The following is a 22,244-nucleotide window of genomic DNA, read 5'->3' as shown; positions in this document are numbered from 1 at the left end:
CGGCTGAAAATGTAACTCTCTTTGGAAGAACTTTACCAACTGTGGAAAACTTGCATTACATACTGTAGAGTCACTGTTTCATCCTACCAGGAGTCTTTATTGTGAACATTTAATGGCCCACATTTATCAAAAACAGTGTAAACTGCAGTTTTCCTGTAGAGGGTGCAGTGTGCAACAGATTCATAAACTGTGTCACATGTTCTTCATGAATCTGACGCCCCCTGCACTGCTCCAGCAGAATCCCCCATTTTTTTCTGGTGAACTGTGTTCATGCTGCAGAATTGTGGCACAGACATAATTGTGGCGCAAGTCAGACAGAATTTTGGAGCACGGTGCAACTGTGCACCGTAACGCCCTTTTTGGTGCAAATGTTCTGTCTTGTTGGATACAGTGCAGCCATGACAAGACAAAACTTGAGCAGACACTTTATAAACACATGTGCAAGCAGTCTTCTAGTGCAAAGTCAGACAGAAAACTGGTCCAAACACTTTAATCAGGGTCGGCGGTAGCACTGCGCATTCCTGGGCAAGGCCCAGGTCTGCTGGGGGGCCCACATAAGGCTGTACATAAGGAATCCATTACGTTGAAGGGGGCTATATCTAATGAATACATAGGGGCTGAGGGGGGCTGTATATAAAATAACCATGAGGGGGATGAAGTTTGGTATTATAAACTAGGGCAGTGATGGCTAACCTATGGCACTGGTGCCAGAGGTGGCACTCTGAGCCCTTTCAGTGGGAACTCACCAGAGATGACTCTAGGTATCTTCCTGCAGTCCCAGACAGCCCAGGACTTACTGTGCACAGAGCTATTTTAGGGTACATTCACACGCGGTATGACCCCTCCTCCCTCCATAGAGAACAGCGGCGCACGGCCGCACACACGCTGAAAGATAGAGCATGCTCTATCTTTTTGCGGTGTGCGGGCCGGATCGGTGCCACACATGTGTATCTTCGCCGAGCCGCTATCGCCGTCTATGGGGACATACATGCGGCCGCAAATTTGCGGCCGCATGTACGTCCCCGCAGACGGCCATGTGAATGTGCCCTTAAAGTGACAGCTCTACCTGGGACTATTTTCTGCTTTATTGGTGTCCTCGGGGTGCTGGTATCAATGAAGGGGTATAAATCACAAATTAAATTTCTGTGTTGGCACTTTGTGATAAATAAGTGGGTCTTTGTTGTAGTTTGGGCACTCGGTCTCTAAAAGGTTTACCATCACTGAACTAGGGAATATTTTAGGGAACAGGAAACTGTTTTAGTTTCTGAATTTTTAATGTCGCCATGTGAGTTGAGGCTCTATCACCCAGGGGCCTACTGAAACCTGGAACTGACCCTGACTTTAATAAATGCGGGCCATTATGTATAAACATGTAGAGCTGTATGTATTCGACATATTTGTTTTGGATTTTTTTCAGCTAGGTTTTTTTTTAGGTAGGAGCTCTCCCCACACTTACAATGTGAGTATCATTTCAAGCTGACAACAGGTTAAAAGTGAATGCGGACTCTTCGTTTTTCTTATTTGTGGGATCCTTGCTGTGCTGTTAGATTTATTTTCTGGCCTCCTTGCCAGTTTTTACATGAATGTCTAGATGTGGTGTAAATACATCATAATAATCTTAAGGGACTCTCAGTATTCAGTCCACAAAAAATAGCTTTCACCTGGTTTGTATTTAGCTGTTCATGGTTGCTGGTGTAAAGGGACAATTAGGCATGAGAATAAAGACAATGAATTGCAGCTTGTATATTACTTAATCTTGTTGATTGATGCATCAGTGGAATGAATTCAGACTCATGTAACAGACATTTGTATTTACATTGGATTGCTGGGCTTTTTATCTGTGCATCAAAACATGCAAAAGTGCAGTATCGATTTAGTCTTGTCCCCACAGCCCACTGCAGTTCATCTTTCTAAATGTTCTAGTCACGCTGTGCCAGGGATGGAAGGCGCTTAAATCTCAGCCTGCACAATCTTCACTGCTCCCAACCTGAACACTGCAGGACTAATCATTCACACTAAGAAGGTGGACAGACAATTGTGCATCCTCCTAACTCGGCACCTAATGTGCAAATTCTGTCTATGGGGTCGATATTTCCTACGTGTTACAAGTAAAAGGTTCATTCCCAATTCATTTGGGAAATATAACAAATTATTCTTACCAATTTCTACCCTGTATACAAAGATATCAGGTCATTGCATCTGCGAGTAAACAGGTTTTAAAGAAGTTTTAACCACATTACCGTAGGTGTTAATTAATAGGTGTAATAACTAAATATTGGAGTATATCTAGAGGTTTAAATAGACAGGGACACAATATGTGTCTCACATCACCCAACAAAAACCCCAGATAAGGGGTATAAAAGATTTTCACCTGCTCTGTCTATTTAAATGATGAAAAAACTATTGAAATTACATAAATGTTAAATGGCCCCAATGGCCTACAATCCGCAGTGGTGCTCAGAATAATAATTACATTAATTTTGCTGTAGGGGGAAGATAACGATTATGTCCAGGAGGTAGCAGCCTTGCACAGTGTTGTCACCTGCTATTGTAAGCCAGTCTGTACAGTGCAGATGCCGACTGAATCAGGGGAGGGGACTTGCATACCTCCCAATTTTTGTGATGGCAGAAGTGCCATGCCATTTGTTCTCTCCCTTACCCCACGCCTTAATATTCCTCCACAGTATAATATTCAATTCAATTACCACCACACTGTATAATATTTCCCTTATTACTCTTCGATTAAGGGGAGGATTATTCACAACGCTGGGCATGTATTTCGTTCTGTGTTCATGTACAGGTTTGTGTGTACATTTTATATATATTATATAAACACAAACACACAGCACAGCCTGTCTAATTCATTTACACTGACGTATGCGACCATAGGGATGTACTGCACAGCACCTCTTTGTACGAATGGAGTTAGATAAAACATGCTCTCCACATGTGTGTGGCACTGTACTGCGATAGGTACTGAGGGTGCCTATTGCCGTTAAAGCCTCACTCCCATGTTATCACTGTAGAATTATTGGTATATTTTTTGAATGTCTTCACTGTGTGGCACACTGTTACCGATCTTACCGAACGACAGGCCCTAGAGTCCCATACAGACCACAGGCTGTCATGGAAATAGATTGTCGCTCCTTGATGTTCCCAGCCAAAGTGACAGTTAACACCAATGATCGTCGCCAGCACACACCATTGGAGCAAGTAGTAGGTGTTTGCTTCAGTATGCTCAGTATCTGTATAGGGAAAGCTCAGCCCAGCCCCATACTGTTACACCTTAAGTCATTTAGGGGTTAATTGTTTTACATATACACACTGCAAAATGGCTGTGGAATTTACCTAGCGATAATTCCCCAGCCATTTCGCAAGCACAAGAAACCAGCTACTTAAGTTGTTTTCTGAGATGTTTCTAGGCCTTGTGCACACTGCTGAGCCTTTGGCCGCATTTCTAGGCCTTATTTATGAGCCAACTGCCTGGAACACAAGTTATACAGCATGTTCTATTCCTGACCATTTCTGAGGCTCGAGCTGTAATTTTGAAGCTGATAACAGACAAGGGAATAAGTCCCCCTGCTTGTGGCCTGCAAAGAGCACACACTTGTGTCCAGGATCACCAGAGAAGAGGAGCTGCAGCACGGGTGTGGGGGCTAAACTTGACACTCATGATATCATGCATATATGTGTTCAATGTGGCAAGCAAAGAGTGATCACAGTGCAGAGAGATGATGTCGGGAGCTCTCAGCAGAGTGGTCTGCTAGCAGTTACATAGCGAGACCACTCTGAACATTCACAGTACATAAGGAAGCTCTTCTCTGACACTGTCCGTGCTGATTGAATGGTGTCAGAAGTTTAGTGCATACACCCCCAAAACCGTGCTACAGCTCCTCCTCTTTGACGATCCTGGACATTGAATATTCATATATCAGGAATGGTGGTGGCTAGGAGCAAAATCCAAGTGAATCAGTACACAAGCCCCTACATCATGTGCAGTTGGATATATTTGGGGTGGTGAAAGGTCCTCTTTAAAAACATTATTCAACATTGTTTTCTGCTGCATAAGGGCCGAGCAAGTGTTGTAGTCTTCACTATAGTCCATGATACATTTCTGCAGCAATTTTTTTTCTTGCCATGTGTTTTAATGGTCACTTTACTTTCCAGGCGGAGGGGAGGTTAGATGGGATGTGGGAAAACAGTTTATATGGCTGATGTAAAGTGGGTGGCATAGATATATGTACAGGAGGTTTGGGAGATACTGGCTACAGGGGATGGTAAAGCTGTAGTCTGTATGGTGTGCAGCCCACCTTCCCACAGACAACACACTCCACTGACCTGCTTAGCTGCTGTCCTTTCTCTATTTCATGGCAGGGTGAGGATTGCTGCTTTCTCTACTCAGCCTCCTCCTCTCAAGCTCCATCCAGGGTTGTCATGCTGTTGACCATCTCCAGTCCAAGCAGGAAGTAGAATCACTCAGGGATGCTGCCACCTACTGGATATAATAATTATCTCTCCTCCAAAATAGAGCCTACATACAAATAACAATGCGCAGGGGCGCAACTTGAGGGGCTACAGAGGGTGCGGTCGCAACTGGGCCCAAGGGGCTTATGGAGACCCAAAAGGTGTCACTTTCCCATATGAAAAGACTAGTACTATAAACCATACATTATAGGCGGGGGCCTGGCACAGACTTTGCCCTGGGGCCCATCAGTTTCAAGTTACGCCAGTGACAATGCGGACTGTAATCACCAGCTGTGTTCTGTTGTATTAGGGATAATATCGGCTGCTGGTCCCTCACTATTCCAAACCTGAAGCTCTGGTGTTGGCCCCCTGTCTCTAAAGTGGTGGAGACTCACTATAATCCAACCCTGGGGATAATGGACCTGCATCTATATTCATCCTAATGTACTAAAATACTATGAACTGTGTGCACAATAACACTAGGAAAGGACAACCTCCCAGTATGTGTTGAAGAGTATAAAACTTACAGGGAACCTGTAAGCAGTTTTTACCATTATTAGGTGGCAGCCCTGGAGATCTGTGTAACCATGGTTTAGTGTATGTTGTTAGTAGCAGCAGGAGTGTGAAATAAGGTTACAGAATTCTACAGAACTGAATGCAGAGAGCTAAGAGAACAGTGGTGTGTCAACACATAATCGCTGTACTTGGGAAACCTTCTTTCCTAGAATGAAAATTATTCACTATTATTCCACATTACTGCCTATTAGCAACATACACAAAGGTGTCTTATAATCGTAGAAGATTAGACATTTCTCCAAGGCTGCTACACCATTTGCACGGTCATAACTATGACATTCCCTTTGTAGTTCCCATTTAAGATTCTGTATGGCTTTATTTAATTGCTTTTATATATCTAATTTATTGCAGGACATATGGTACAAATAATCTTCTGGATGATCTAAAGTTGTTATACCGTACTGCCGGCCAAAAAGGAAAAGGAATTACCTTTATATTTACTGACAATGAAATTAAAGATGAATCCTTTTTAGAATATATGAATAATGTACTGGCATCAGGAGAAGTATCCAACTTGTTTGCAAGGGATGAGATTGATGAAATCACGCAAGATTTAATCCCTGTCATGAAGAAGGAATATCCAAGACGCACCCCAACGGCTGAAAACCTTTATGATTACTTCTTGTCCCGTGTTCGCAGCAATTTACATGTAGTACTCTGCTTCTCACCTGTTGGAGAAAAGTTCAGAACAAGAGCACTGAAGTTTCCTGGCCTGATCTCTGGATGTACCATGGACTGGTTCCAACGTTGGCCACGTGATGCCTTGGTCGCTGTGGCCCATCACTTCTTGTCTTCCTATAAAATAGAATGCACAGATGAGGTGAAAAGGAGTGTGGTGAACACGATGGGTACATTTCAAGACATTGTGGCGGAAAAGTGTGTTGAATATTTTGAAAGATACAGGCGTCAAACATATGTCACTCCAAAATCATATTTGTCCTTCATTGGTGGTTACAAAGCCATATATGGAGAAAAATTTGAATATGTTGGAAATCTGTCCAATCGCATGAAAACAGGTACAATGTATATTATATTTTAGCTATTTCGAATGGTCTTTTTATGACCTATACTGCATTTAGGAGCATGTTTGTTCTGTCATTTATTCAGTGAAGAGGGGAAAAAGCCAAAAGGGAACCTATAATGGACAATGCACTCCTAAAAAGGAAACAAAAATGTTAAAAATCTATTTCTTTATTAAGGCCACTATAAATCACAACAAATTAATCTTAATATGTGGTTAGGTCCAGAACAAGACACACAACCAAGAGCTACCTGTCACAATACTAAGCAAGAAATACAATTCCAATGTATGGCCAGCCGTGCCCTCCATCACGCCGCTCCATGCCCCTTTCTTGTAAAGTAAACGTAAAGGAGAATTACTTGACACATGTTCTGTTAAAATTACGGACATGTGCATTGATCCATCAAAAAATATTACATTTATTCATGTACATAAACCCTTATGCTTCAATTAGGAATGGAATTAACTACCGTATATACTAGTGTATAAGCCGACCCAAGTATAAGCCGAGGCCCCTATTTTACCACAAAAACCTGGTAAAACCTATATATTTTTTACTCGAGTATAAGCCGAGTTTGGGCTTTCAGCACATTTTTTGTGCTGAAAAACTAGGCTTATACTCGAGTATATAAGGTAAATTGATTCCTAACATAGAAAGTAGTGGCACTAGTATGTTAAGTTTTGTATTTTTATGCTTCATTATTGTCCTCATCAGGTCTTGCAAAGTTGATGGAAGCCGAAGTGTCCGTCAATCAGTTATCCAAGGAGCTTGCAGTTAAAGAAAAAGACCTTGCTGTGGCATCCAAAAAAGCTGATGAGGTTTTGCAGGAGGTGACTCTCAAAGCACAAGCTGCTGAAAAAGTTAAGATGCAGGTGCAGAAAGTCAAAGACAAGGCACAGGCTATTGTTGATGAAATTGCAATAGCCAAAGCATCGGCTGAAGAGAAGCTGGAAGTTGCCCGGCCTGCTTTGGAGGAGGCTGAGGCGGCTCTGCAGGTAAGTTAATTTTATTTCACTTTAGTAGCTCTAAATTAAGCAATGTTGCATAGAATAGACATTCTAATATTCTGACACATCTGAAAATAAGTTAAAGAAAATCAACCACTTAAAAAAACAAAATATCCTCTAAGGATACTGACCTTCGCTCCTCTGCATCTTGATCTCAGCGTTTGGATCACCTAGATAAGAAATATGTCCAGCACTCCAGGCTGCTAGCATGCAACATAGAGGTGCATAATTACCATCCTGGAGCCGCGGACATCTTGTCCCTGCACTCGGGGCTACTAAGTTTCTTTTTTAGGTGATACTGGAGTGTCAAGCTTAGCAAAGACAAAAGTGTCAGGATGAAGAGGAGCGTAGGTGAGTATCCTTAAAAGTCTGAGTGGAGGAAGTTTGGTGAGTTTTATGGTTTAGATGAAGTGAGACCAATGAAGGTTAATTCTTTCTCCTTTCACCATGTGCAGTGTGTTTGTAGGTCTCTCTCATTTCACAGGTAGCACAATATTTACCAAGCAGGTTCAGATAACTAATCATAAGAAATGTTTTTTAACTCCTTCATTTTCATTTGTTACTTCCCACATTCCAAAACCCATAACTTTTTTCATTTACAGTGCCATATTAGAGCTTGTTTTCTGGGAACTTTACATCCTAGTGGCACCATTTAAATGTCTTTGCAATGTATGGGAGTTGCACATGGTCAATTAAAATTATGCACATGTGCATTGATCCATTAACTGGTTCACGACTGCCCACCGTGTATTTACGGCGGCGTTCGGGTCCCGCTGCATGGAGAGGGCTCATGGGCTGAGTCCTCTCCATAGCCGGTAAGTGTTTGCTGCATATTGCACCGATCGCTAGTGTTATCACAGAGATCGCTGCCGGCAGCCTCAAAATGATGGCGGCGCATGGCCTAGGATCGTAGCTCCCCGTGACGTCATCGGGGAGCGGCGAACCGTCTCCATGGTAGACTCGGGTCTTCCGAAGACCCAAGCTATTTCATTTTAACCCCTTCATTACAATGTGCTGATAGCACATTTTAATGAATGAGGAGGAAAATCCCCATATACTGCCATACTGTAGTATGGCAGTATATGATAGGATCGATCAGAAAACCTAGGGTTAAAGTACCCTAGGGAGTCTGAAAAACAGTAAAAATAAAGAAAAGTTAAAAAAAAAATTATAATATAAAAACCTAAAAATTCTAATCACCCCCCTTTCCCTAGAACTGACATAAATATAAATAAACAGTAAAAATCACAAACGCATTAGGTATCGACACGTCCGAAAATGCCCGATCTATCAAAATATATTAACGGGTTTTCAATGCGTTTAACCCCGTAACGGAAAATAGCGTCCAAAGCCTAATAACCCCATGCATTATGTCTCCTTACTGGTCACAGGTCATGTGACCAGAGTGACATCACCTCAGGTCCTTAAGCCTCTTGACAATAGCAGACTGTACCACTTGCATGTATCAGACCTCATGTAGTCACAGCTTCTACTCCTCTCCATCCTTCATGGAGGCTTCTGTGATTTCATGGTGTACAGTTCCCTATGCTGTGCAGCTGTTTTGGGGGAAAAAATGGCTAGAAGGTTGGAGGAGTGTTTAAACTAGAGACCTGGGGGGAGGGCAACTACACTTGTGCAGGGCAAATAGACAGTGTAGATAGAGAGCTGGGAAGAGTCATAGTCCATGGGGGAGGAAGGGGGGATGGAATGAGATTGGGGAATAAGAACAAAAGGAATACGGACAGGGAAAACCATATAAAGTGTATGTACACAAATGCCAGAAGCCTCACAAACAAAATGGAGGAACTGAAACTCTTGATGTTGGAGCGGAAATATGATATAGTGGGTATCAGCAAGACATGGCTGGACAGTAGCTATGACTGGGCTGTTACTATAGATGGTTATAGTCTTTTTAGAAAGGATCGTATAAATAAAAAAGGGGGAGGGGTTTGTTTATATGTGAATTCTTGCCTCAAGCCTGTCTTGCGAGATGACATAAGTAACGCAAATGCAAATGTGGAGTCCCTATGGGTGGAGATAAGGGGAGGGAAAAAGAATAATAAAATATGACTAGGGGTTTGTTATAAGGCTCCAAATATAATGGAGGCAGCAGAGGAAATGCTGATAAGTGAAATGGATGCGGCTTCAAAGCATGGTAAAGTACTTATCTTGGGGGACTTCAATTACCCAGATATTGACTGGGGGGCAGAAACCTGCAGGTCCTTCAAAGGTAGCAGGTTCTTGTCAACAATAAAAGACAATTACCTTTCGCAACTAGTCCTGGAGCCAACAAGAGGGGGGGCACTTCTGGACCTTATCCTTACCAACAGACCTGATAGGGTATCAAAACTACAGGTTGGGGGGAGCCTGGGGAATTGTGATCATAATATCATTGATTTTGTATTACTATTTACTAAGAGCGTTAGTGAAGGGGCAACCAACACTCTAAACTTCAGGAGGGCAAATTTTCAGCAACTAAGGGAAGACATTAAAGGCATAGACTGGGATAATGTTCTAAAGACAAAAGCCCCCCAAAAATGGGACTTTTTCTCATATATTCTGAAAAAGTCCTGTGAGAAACACATACCTTATGGGAAAAAGCATAAAAGGAACAATAAAAAGCCTATGTGGCTAACTATTCTTGTAAGGAAAGCAATAAGCGAGAAAGATAAGGCGTTTAAGGCATTTTTTTTTGTAGCGATGAGGCATTACAGGATTATAGAGAGAAAAATAAATCCTGTAAAAAGCAGATAAAGGCCACAAAAATAGAGACTGAGAGAAATATTGCCAGGGAGAGCAAAAATAATCCCAAATTATTTTTCAAGTATATAAATGATAAGAAACTAAAAACAGAGAGTGTGGGTCCCCTTAGAAATAACATTGGGGTCATGGTGGAAGGAGATGAGGAAAGGGCAAATCTACTGAATGTCGCCTTCGCAACTGTCTTTACCCAGGAAAATCGCCTGGTGGAAGACACAATGAGGAATAATGTAAATTCTTTTTGGAATGTCAACAGTTTAAACCAGGAAGAGGCAGGGCGCCGCCTCGCAACCACTAAGATAGATAAATCACCGGGGCCAGATGGCATACACGCCCGGGTTCTGCATGAATTATGTACTATGATAGACCGTTATTTTTAATATTTGAAGATTCACTGAGGACTGGTTATGTTCCACAGGACTGGCGCATAGCAAATGTGGTACCAATATACAAAAAAGGATCAAATAGCGATCCTGGAAACTACAGACCTGTGAGTCTAACTGCTGTGGTGGGGAAAATATTTGAGGGGTTTGTTAGAGATGCTATCCTTGAGTATCTCACTGTGCACAACCTTCTAACCCAGCGTCAGCATGGGTTTATGAGAGATCGGTCCTGTCAGACTAATCTGATTGGTTTCTACGAGGAGGTAAGTTCAAGACTGGATCTGGGGGACATTGTGGATGTTGAATATCTGGACTTTTCAAAGGCATTTGACACCATGCCACATAAAAGGTTGGTATATAAAATGAGACTGCTGGGAATAGGAGAAAATCTGTGTATTTGGGTAAGTAATTGGCTTAGTGATAGAAAACAGAGGGTGGTCATTAATGGCACATTCTCAGATTGGGTTGATGTTACCAGTGGAGTGCCACAGGGGTCAGTATTGGGGCCACTTCTTTTTAATATTTTTATTAATGACCTTGTAGTGGGTTTACACAGTCAAGTTTCAATATTTGCAGATGATACTAAGCTGTGTAAAGTAATAAATACTGAGGTCGATAGTTTAGCATTACAGAGGGATTTGTAGAAGCTTGAGGAGTGGGCAGAGAACTGGTTGATGAGGTTTAATGTAGATAAATCTAAAGTTATGCACTTGGGACATGGAAACAAAAAGTATAATTATGTTCTAAACGGTCAATTACTTAGTAAAACTGGAGCTGAAACAGACTTGGGGGTATTGGTGGATGGTAAACTTAATTGTAGTGACCAGAGCCAGGCGGCTGCTGCTAAAGCAAATAAAATTATGGGATGTATCAAGAGGGGAATAGATTCTCATGATAAAGACATAGTTTTGCCCTTATACAAATCCCTGGTCAGACCACACATGGAATATTGTGATATTGTGTACAGTTTTGGGCACCAGTGTATAAAAAGGATATAGTAGAGCTGGAACGGGTGCAGAGGAGAGCAACCAGGATTATTAGGGGAATGGAGGGATTAGAATACACTGACAGATTTAAAAATTTGGGATTATTCAGTTTAGAAAAAAGACGACTGAGGATCTCTCCAAAGATCTTTTTATACCTCGGCCTGTGACCAGGACAAGGGGCATCCTCTACGCCTAGAGGAGAGGCGATTTTACCATCAACATAGACAAAGGTTCTTTACTGTACGAGCAGTGAGACTATGGAACTCTCTGCCGCAGGAGGTTGTTATGGCGGACTCTATATACATATTAATGAGAGGCCTGGATACCTTTCTGGAGAGAAAAAATATCACGGGTTATGGGGATAAAACATTTATTTAATTCTTAAAGGTTGGACTTGATGGACTTGCGTCTTTTTCCAGCCTTATATACTATGATACTATGATACTATTCTTAGTTTGAAGGACCTGCAATGATGTCACTGCTCACATGTCATGAATGTAACACAAGGCAGCATGTAAAAAAATGTACACAATATTTCCCATCTGTACATAGAGCTTTATATGTCTGTAGTTGAATATTAGCATACGGTCCCTAAGTACAAGGAGGCAGAGCAGAGACTCGAAGGGACACAGAGCTCTCAGAATAATGGGGTGTGGTTCACTACCAGCCTCAGAGAGAGAAGAGTCACAGATACCAGACATGAGTCACAAAAGCTAATTGGCATATCAGAAATATGTCTGTAATTAAGGTACAGTGCCCCACTGGCAGCTAATTTTAGGTGATATGTGGAGGACTTGTAACCCTTTCAGCAGGCATTGTTAGTCTGGGTGGTGAAAATCTGGTGATAGTTCTTCTTTAACCGGTTCGCGACCATCGGTCGGGTCGCGCTGCATGGAGAGGGCTCACGGGCTGAGCCCTCTCCATAGCCGGTAAGTCTTTGCTGCATATTGCAGCAAAGGCTTACCGGTAACACCCGCGATCGGTGCTAGCATCGCGGGTGTTTTCACAGCTGCCGGCAGCCTCAAAAAGATAGCGGTGCATGCGATCCGGTGCATGCGATCCGTCTCCATGGTAGCCTTGGGTCTTCCGAAGACCCGAGGCTATTTCGTTTTAACCCCTTCATTACAATGTGCTGATAGCACATTTTAATGAATGAGGAAGAAAATCCCCATATACTGCCATACTGTAGTATGGCAGTATATGATAGGATCGATCAGACAACCTAGGGTTAAAGTACCCTAGGGAGTCTGAAAAGTAGTATAAATAAAAATAAAAAAAAGTTTAAAAAAAAAAATTATAATAAAAAAACCCTAAAATTTCAAATCACCCCCCTTTCCCTAGAACTGACATAAATATAAATAAACAGTAAAAATCATAAACACATCAGGTATCGACGCGTCCGAAAATGCCCGATCTATCAAAATATGATAACTGTTTTTCAATGCGTTTAACCCCGTAACGGAAAATAGCGCCCAAAGTCGAAAATGCCACTTTTTTGCCATTTTGAAAAATCTAAAAAAATCTATAAAAAGTGATCAAAAGGTCGTACAGTCCTAAAAATTATATCATTGAAAATATTATCAAATTTCACAAAAAATTACACCACCCACAGCTCCATACACCAAAGTATAAAAAAGTTATTAGCGCCAGAAGTTGGCAAAATCAAAAAAATTATTTTTGTACAGGAGGTTTTAATTTTTGTAAATGTATGAAAACATTATAAAACCTATACAAATTTGGTATCCCCTTAATCATACCGACCCAAAGAATAAAGTAGACATGTCATTTGGGGCGCTCAGTGAAAGACGTAATATCCAAGCCCACAAGAAAATGGTGCAAATGTGTTTTTTCACCATTTTCATTGCATTTGGAATTTGTTTCCCGCTTCCGAGTACATGGCATGGAATATTTAATACCATCATTATGAAGTGCAATTTGTTACGCAGAAAACAAGCCATCACACAGCTCTTTACGTGTAAAAATAAAAAAGTTATTTTGTTATGATTTTTGAAGGTGGGGAGTGAAAAATGGACATGAAAAAACAGGAAAGGGCCCGGTCCTTAACCGGTTAAGAGAAAATAGATTTTATATAAACACTGTAATGACTTGGATGTCTGTTAACTCTCTTTGCTAGTTGCTACTTTGATAGTTGACAGATTTTCACTTTAACAAAGTGGATGTGAATTAAAGAATGCAACAGCATGATTTATTCTTCTCTTCACACTGAAAATGACTGTACATAAAGGAGTAGACTCAAATCCTTAGTCATCTGGCTACTAAGTACACATACAGTATCCCTTACAATGAATAGCTTGGCCTACTACCCAGTATCTCCACGAACAGAAAGCTTGATTCTACCATTTATGGTTCTAGACCGTAACACAACCAACTTTTCCAAGTCATAATCAGGTTAATAAGACAGAGCAACTCTTTCTCTACTTTGCAGACCGTCTATAATATCACATTCTGGTCTAGTATCTGCTCTGCTACTAAATGGATTTTTACCAAAAGTTAAAGCATCTAATAAAATTGTCAAATGAATGTAAATATAATGAAACTTTGCAAATAATCTTGATTAAAAATCTAGTTATGTGTATCCAGTTGTAATGCCGGCCTGTGTGTCTATAACGTTAAGGTCAATGTATATACGTCCCCCATACACTTCTATGGCCTTGCGGCACCGTACAGCTCCGCAGCCCATAGAAAGATAGGTCATGTCCTATCTTTCTTCGGCACTGTGCGCTCATCCCCTGCTCCTCTCCGCAGCGTCTATTTACCGTAGTACAGCGGGCATACATTGTGTGAATGTAGCCTAAAGACCACAAACAAATCGTGTTAGTGGTCTCATCTTTAAGATTGAGTGAAGTAATAGTTGACTGTTTCTAGTCTGTAAACATAGACACAAAGGCCTGCACAGCAGCTGTAAATTGCAACAGTAAATAGCTGTATATAGTAAGATACTTCAAAGGGTGTCTCCAGCTAATTAAAACTATATTTAACAGGGCTAAAATTGGGAGTTCTATCATAAAAAGTACATACATCACCCATAGCTCCAGTTATGATTCTCCCAGAACCAAGCTAAAGTATGCTTTTTGATTTTTTGACACACTAAGGAAATATTCTTGAGATTCCTGCATGTCCAATCACTGTGAAGCAGGGCCTTAATATAGCCTTTAATTAAGGACACTATTCTGAGCATTTATCAAAACAACCAAATGAAATAACGTAAGAGGCGTGTACTCTTTTTGTATGTTTGAACTCTCAATTTACGCCTTTTTAAAAAAAAATTATTTTTAAGGTCAATTGCTAAGGTTCATAACTTCTAATTTTGCAAACACAAATTAGATTCTACAGTACATGTTTTACCCAGCAGTAAGTGCGTAGGCGCATAGAACAAAAGCAGAATAGAAAGAATAAGTAACTTCTTTTTTGTATGGCAATGTAATAAAGTATGTAAGAAAACCAGCTTTTACAGCACTAAACACTAAACAACGCGCTCAGGTATGGTATGAATATGGTAGAATTTTTTCTTTTATGTTAAAACTTGTTTACCTGTAAAATCAGCTGCAAAGCCATATGCAAATTAGCTATACATCACTTTATGTTAGAGAGGAAACCTCTAACTTGGAGTCTATAGCACCTACAACCATGCTGGTGTCATCCAAAAGATAAGTATAAAAATGAATTAGACTTGCTCTTGTGTATGCTATAGAACCAGAGTTACAGATACTTATAGACCTAGTTGGTAACTGCCTGTATTTCGCTCCCCATCAAGAATCTCAATTTAAAAAGGGACTTTTCCCTGCTCATTTAGATATTCCTTTGAATGCCATTTATGTTGGTAGATGCCTATGTAGGTAGGGTTAACATAAAAGAGACCATGCTAGAAAAAATATTTCATACCCAACCTGGTAGTGCTGATATATTCCTGGTGTGAAAACTGGTGACAGGTTCTATGGAATTGAAATACAACTCTTACAATGTCTTTCAGACTATCAAGCCTGCAGATATCTCAACTGTTCGTAAACTGGGAAGACCTCCTCATTTAATTATGAGAATCATGGACTGTGTCTTGCTGCTTTTTCAAAGAAAGATTGATCCAGTATCGGCTGACCCAGAACGTCCATGTGTGAAACCTTCCTGGGGAGAGGCCTTAAAACTAATGAATAATTCTGGATTTCTGAACTCATTACTAGAGTTTCGAAAGGTTTGTGATTTAGCATTTCCTTGTATGCTAACTTTAGGGTGCTATAAAATAGGGCACCACCTAAGTTCTTCTTCTTTGTTCAAATAGTCATACAAAATAGAGATGATTCCAGAGGAAGTTTCAGTACTATTAAAGTTTAAAAATAAATAGTTTTTGTGAGTTTTTTTAAGTTACTTTTTCATATTTTATCATTGATGTAGAAAATATTTGTTGTAAAGGATTTAATGCAAACATTTCTATTCTAAAGGCATCAAAGGAAAGTGTTTTGCATTCACTTAATCCATATAATTAGACAGACTGTTATTTCTCTTATTTTGGCTCATTTGCTATTATATCCTGTAGATATTTTACAGTAATGTAGAGAACTGATTCCAGTAATAATTACCATTTCCATTAATGTTGATGTTTTGGCAACAACAACCATTTTGGGGTTGTGCTTTTTGGTGAAGTTTTCCAGAGGAAATTAAACATGTTCATCCCTTACTACCTGCTGAATGTGGTGTGAAGATAAAATTACTCCCTATTTGGGTTTTAAAAACCTTCCTAAAGTTTGCAATCAAAAAATCTTTGGAAACTGCAGTATGATTAAATGCCTTTTTTCAGCTGATTGTCATAAAAGAATGTAAGTAGATATATCTACAATAAAATGTAATATGGAAGATTTTTCCTCTGTTTAGGATATTTGAAGACTTAAGTTAAAAAAATTCATAATGATCTACAACAGAAAAAGTTAAAAAGCATAATCCTATCAGGTACAATGAATATAGAACAATCATATTCATTTACTTGTCATAAAGGTATTTTAAAACCCATGTAACATTAACTTAAAATTAAGTTACCCCATATATAGAATCCTTGGATTCAACAACAGTAAGTAATTTCACACCAGTGTTCAACAATGAGAGCCAATCTCGGATCTCAGTCTTCATGAATGTGGCGCATGCTAGACACACCCAAAGTGCACGAATTGTGTGCACCAAATTTTTTCATTTCAAGGGATGTGCGCCACATTTCTGTCTGACTTGACGATTATAAATGTGGCATCCGGTGCAAAAACTTACCGGAAAGCCCCTTTCTGTGTACAGTATTGTGTTGCACCACGGTATTGTGTATTTATGTGCAGTCTACACCACAATTATGCTGCTGACTGCATATGAAACCTGGACCAATATCTTTCAAATGTCCTAATCATTTAAAAGGGTTCCCAGGACTTCAACAGAAGTTTTAGATCTGTGATCCTGACACTTTAACCTGTTGACATAGTGAACCATAGTCCCTTATCTGTTATAATGGGCATGACTTTTAGAGAAGCGTGAGGAGGAAGGGTGTCTATAATCCTTGTTTACAACCAACTGGCTGTGAAAGAGCAGGTGTGATCTGCCGTCACTAACTACGGTATATTGCAGTCATATTGGAGTAGAAGTAAAAAATCAGAAGTTTTGATGGATGGAGCAGAAACATGCCAGTCCCACATTTGGCATGATTGGCATTCCCTGGAAATGCAGCCAGAATGTTGGCATTCCTCAAGGCTTTGTAGGTAGTGTAGGGATATGATTTTGATTGCATCAACAAAATGTATGATGTAGAAACAGTATTAAAATCTGGTGCATGGCTTGTTACAGTACAAAAGTAAGCATCGATGTTACTCTATATCACATGACCAGTATTAAGAATAAATTAGCTCTATTGGCATATTGCAGTTATGGATTTCTGTTGCTTACATGTGCTCTTCCAGGATACCATCACTGAAGAAATGGTAGAACTTTTAGAGCCTTACCTAGAAATGGAAGACTACAACCTGGACTCTGCTAAAAAAGTTTGTGGAAATGTGGCAGGACTGTGTTCATGGACACAAGCTATGGCATACTTTTTTGGAATTAACAAAGAGGTTCTTCCCCTGAAGGTATGGATTACAGATAGATACAATCAATGTTTCTCACTCCATTAAAATGTCATCCATTAAATTTATTTTTAAAAAGAATTACTATGAGCTATTTCTCCTTAGCTTGGGACTGGCTCTCAAAGTTGGGAAATTGCTTTACCGATAAACAGGTCCATTGTACATTTTCTTTGCATGTTTTAATAAAATTGTTCAAATATTCTTAGACTTTATAATACAGCATACACAGAATACAAATGACTTGCATTACAAACAATATGCGTTCATTTATGCTTTGAAATAATGCCTGTAAATAGATTCCCCGGTGGGTCCTTCTTACCTCAGATGCTGATTGTATTACAAGTAGTACAGACAGTCATAAAGAGGTTACAGCAAAAAGAATATATATATTTTTATGTATACTTTATCTTATCCTCAAAACTTTAACGGATGCCCTGGCTGATGCTATAAATATCATATTGTCTGCTGATTAGTATTCTGTTTTTTATTACTATGCTCCTCTTTTCTTGGCTGATTTGTAGCATTGTGTTCCATTTCATTATATATTTATGTCGCTCCATATCCCCCCTGCTAGTTTTCTGGCTTATTCTCCTGATTAGCCGGAGTTATGCTGTGCACACTAAGAATAATTGGCCCTTGATGGAGTTTAGACTAAATAAAGAACTTTTAATAGAGTCTAGAAGAACTGATTTCCGGTTTACTTTCCAGAACATCTATTATAGCCATTATTGTAATTTATGTGATATTTTAATCCATAGAAACTCATAGGATCACCCATAGGGAATCAATTCTACATTCAGCATCACAACTGTATGCTCAGAGTTGTCTGTGGAAGGGGGTTGATGATTGGCACATGTAACAAGAGTAGACATTTAAGATTCTATAACCAAAGTGAAAAGTCTTTTATATTTATCCTTCAGTTTTCAGGAGAAACCTCCTACTGTTTCTCATAATGGTTTAATAACAGCAAGACAGCAGGCTGTTGTTTGGGCAGTAAGAGAAGTCTGAGTGTATTAAATGACGATGGAGTGTAGAGATTGTGCACTTTAAAATATTTATTGCTTCCCTCAGAGTATGGACATGTGTACATATACATCATTTAATAATGCATGATGCACTGGGATGGCCATGATAATGTATTTAGCTGTAAAAGCTATACAGTATGTAGAACATAGAGATTGCCAGAATACTGTTATATGTATGATCATTGCTATAGTAGGCAGAATTACACTATAGATACCTTCATCTATGATGTGATTGATCTCGCTATATGTTTTCTCATTTAGGGAGTTTCTCTAATTGTGACGGTCATCATTCATTTTTATTCAGCTGGTTTATGTAGGTCTAACCTGTAGGTCTATGATAGGCTACTGGTGACTCGTGTAGCCTATCATAGACCTTATTGCAGTGGTGGCAAACCTATGGCACAGGTGCCAGGGGTGGTACTCGGTGCCCTCTCTTTGGGGACCCAGGACATCACCAGAGAGGATTCAAGGTAAGGTATCTTCATGCAGTCCCAGACAGTCAAAGACTTTCCATGCTCAGCACTATTTTAAACAACAGCACTGCCTGGGACTACAGGAGGAGTGAGAAGGTGTGGACAGACCTGGTTGATCATTGCAGCTCCTGCTTCCGGCACAACAATTCTTCCTGTTCAGGGGACCCTGAATATGTCTTCTTTTTTTCTACTGTATTGGTGTCCGCGGGATGCTTATATGATTGAAAGCTGTGACAGAGCAGGAAACAATAAATTACTGTTGAAATTGACTCGCTGGCAATTTGCAATAAATAAGTGGGTTTTTATTGGAGTCTATCAGTGCTCCTATGCCAGTTTCTATGCCAATTTCTTGAGCACTGCAGGAAATCTCAATTAATTTGCAGCTACGCCATCCACAATGCTGCTCGACAGATGCATCAATATGTAGCAACGAGGGGGGCATGGACATTAACATATGATAAACTCACGCCCCTTTCTCTAAAAGATTTGCCATCACTGCCCTTGGAGGTTACGTGCCACTGAAGCCAGTAGTGGCCTTTAGTGCTCACCTATATGTACTGCGTACCTTCACAGCAGGGAATGTGGTCGTTGGAGACCATGAAGTATTTATAATGGAGGATTATACAGGAATTTGACATTAGGTAGAATTATATTAGTTGGTTATAAATTTAATAGGGATTTTACATGCTTACATCATCTATCATGCTTGAAAATGGAAGACACATAGGAACATGTGGATTTTATAGTTGTAATACTGGCTCATAGAACTCATATTCACTATGACATTTACTTCTTAGACAAGGCTAAATGTCTTTCTGTAAGATATTCCATTTCCTTCTAAATCAAACTATTACTGTATAGTAAAATCAATGAGCACTTTGTAACAGAACATACGAGACAGAAGTCCTCCAAATAAGTAGTTTAGAAGATAGGTACAAGAATGTAGCCTTCTACTATAAATAATCATGAATTATAAATGGATTCATGTATTTACCACTATGGGGCAGATTCATCAAGCTGTCTGAAATTCAAAATATTTTTAGTTGCCCATGGCAACCAATCACAGCTCCCCTTTAAAATATTCATGAGCACTGGTAAAAATGAAAGCTGAGCTGTGATTGGTTGCCATGGGCAACTTGAAATATTCTGACAGCTTGCTAAATCTGCCCCTATGTGTCCTCATTGCTGGCCTCGGCCTAAGTTCTCAAAGCACATGTCTGTCAGTCATTATTGATATTTATTGCACATCATTATTCATTCAGGTAAAAGATTACTGGTGGTTGAGGGTGCAGTCACACGCAATTAAAAGTGCAACGCAAATAGTTTTGAGGTTGTTTTAGTTTTGTCAATTTCACAGGTGAAAGACATGAACTGAATGATTTTGAAGGAGAAAGCTGTTCCACAAATGTTATTCACCTGTTGATTTCACGTCTTTCACTTGTTAATATAAGTAACACCACCTAAAACCACCCCAAAACCACCCCAATGCAGTTTTAACTCCAAAGTGTGGCGCACCCAGAGTGCCCTAAATAGGCTGTCTAGGGGATGGGGGGACTGTATTTTACATATAGTTTAATGTTTTTATTGCTGAAGTAATAACTCTGTAAAAGTGTGGGAGGCCGGACGCCTCTCGGTTTCCCATGACTGCAACCCTCCTCCTGCCGCTGGCTGGGGAACTAGGATTCGGCCAGTGACGTCAGAGTGCCGGGGCGTGGAGAAAGCGGGGTTGTGCTCTATCCTAGTTCCCTGGCAGCAAGAGGAGGCTTGCAGCGGGAGGCGTGAATATATTAAAGTCCGGGGAAGCTGAGAGGCGCTTGGGCGCCGTCAGCTTGAGCACCTCCGGCACTTTTACACAGTTATTATTTCGGAAATAAAAATGCCAAAATATATGAAAAATACAGTCCCCTCCCCCCCCAATCCCCTAGACATAACAAGCAGCCTATTTAGGCTGTTCTACCACCAATAATCTGGTGGGAGATGTCCTTTAAGCTGTATATTTATTGTAATATTTTGTAGATCAGGTTTCAACTTTTTTAAAGTATAATGTAACATTGATTGCATTGTTACATCCATTGTTTTATTCCTTCTAATTGAAAGTCTACAATTTCAGAAAGCCTATAAATGGTTTGATGTACAGTTTTTTTGTACTGCTTTGGAGTTGTTTCCAGTTTCTTAACTCAGTGATGACTTTTCTGCAAGATGGATAATGAGTGTCTAAACAATTGGGGCTAATGCAGTTAGAAGAGTCTTCTATTTTCCCACATTAATAAAACATTAGAAACAAATATAGTGGTTTTTTAAAAAATATTTCTAGATGATTTCAAACTAGGTTTGGTTTTCAAAACCGTATCAAAAAGTCTGTTAGTCAATCACTGAACCATAAATGTCATGTGATCTATAGAATGAAGCCTGAATTGAGCGAGTTGAAGAGGATGGAAAGCTTTCATGCATTCATATAATTACATTATCCCTTTCATAGGCTAACTTGGCGCTACAAGGAGCCAAACTTGCTGTAGCCCAAGCAGAACTGAACAAAGCACAAAACCAACTTGATGCCAAGCAGAAAGAACTGGATGATGTGCAAGCAATGTATGATGCAGCAATGAGAGAGAAGCAAATGCTACTAGATGATGCAGAAGCTTGCAGGAGGAAGATGGTCAATGCTACAGCACTGATTGAGGGACTTGGAGGGGAAAAAGTAAGAAAATTCTACTATATTTTATTACTATTCCTTACTATTCCCACTTGCCATTTTCCTGTTTGTACAGGAAAAGGCAGTAAGTGCTAGTTATTACCAAACCATTTATGAGGGTCATATTTCATCTACTAAATATTTGATGGTGTAAGTTAAAAAAACCTGTCACAATGCAGATACAGTTACATTGCAGATCTAATGCTATGTGGGCAGCTTGGTATAAAGCAGGTCAAGCTGAATATTTTCACTTGAGCAGCGCTGCCCCTAATCTTTTCTGTCACGCCGCCGTATGCTCATAGGTCAGTGTGAATGCAGCCTAAGGTCAATGACAGATTTCCAAAAGCACATTTTCCAATGCCTGTATATGAGAGTTCTTCTGTTCCAGAAATTGTGGGAGGATTGAGAGAGTTAATTTACATGGTATAATTATTTCATTAGAACTAAAACCTGTTCTGTACAGTAAGTAGTAGTTACAAGTAGAATGCCCTAGCTGATTGGTTGACAATCGTGAGGTTCTAGTAAAGCTAACATCATATTAAACTAAATATTTGATGAAAGTCTACTATATGCCAGACATGGCATTACAATGTTAAGTCATATTTATCAGTCCTCTTGTTTTCTATTATCTTTTTTTAATGAAACACATAAACTGTAAATGATATAAAATAGAAATTAAAGATGATCTATCTCTCTCTCTCTCTCTCTCTATCTATCATGCTATTGACATTGTTGAAATAAATCTTCTT

General features: G+C 39.8%; 1 protein-coding gene across 4 annotated transcripts in view; it reads left to right on the top strand.

The window, feature by feature from the left end:
* LOC140133127 (dynein axonemal heavy chain 5-like) overlaps positions 1-22,244 on the top strand; it is a 244,846-nt gene that overhangs the window by 156,954 nt on the left and 65,648 nt on the right. For all 4 annotated transcript variants that reach the window (XM_072152821.1, XM_072152823.1, XM_072152822.1 and 1 more), the window contains 5 exons: positions 5,392-6,056; positions 6,777-7,057; positions 15,190-15,405; positions 17,141-17,308; positions 21,283-21,501. In XM_072152821.1, coding sequence (XP_072008922.1) covers positions 5,392-6,056; positions 6,777-7,057; positions 15,190-15,405; positions 17,141-17,308; positions 21,283-21,501 — 1,549 coding nt within the window. The remainder of the gene's footprint in view (positions 1-5,391; positions 6,057-6,776; positions 7,058-15,189; positions 15,406-17,140; positions 17,309-21,282; positions 21,502-22,244) is intronic.

The sequence above is a fragment of the Engystomops pustulosus genome, chromosome 5 (assembly GCF_040894005.1).
Source record: "Engystomops pustulosus chromosome 5, aEngPut4.maternal, whole genome shotgun sequence".
In the NCBI taxonomy this organism is placed as follows: Eukaryota; Metazoa; Chordata; class Amphibia; order Anura; family Leptodactylidae; genus Engystomops; species Engystomops pustulosus.
The sequence above is the reverse complement of the archived record's forward strand: the minus strand, read 5'-3'. Positions and strand labels throughout refer to the sequence as shown.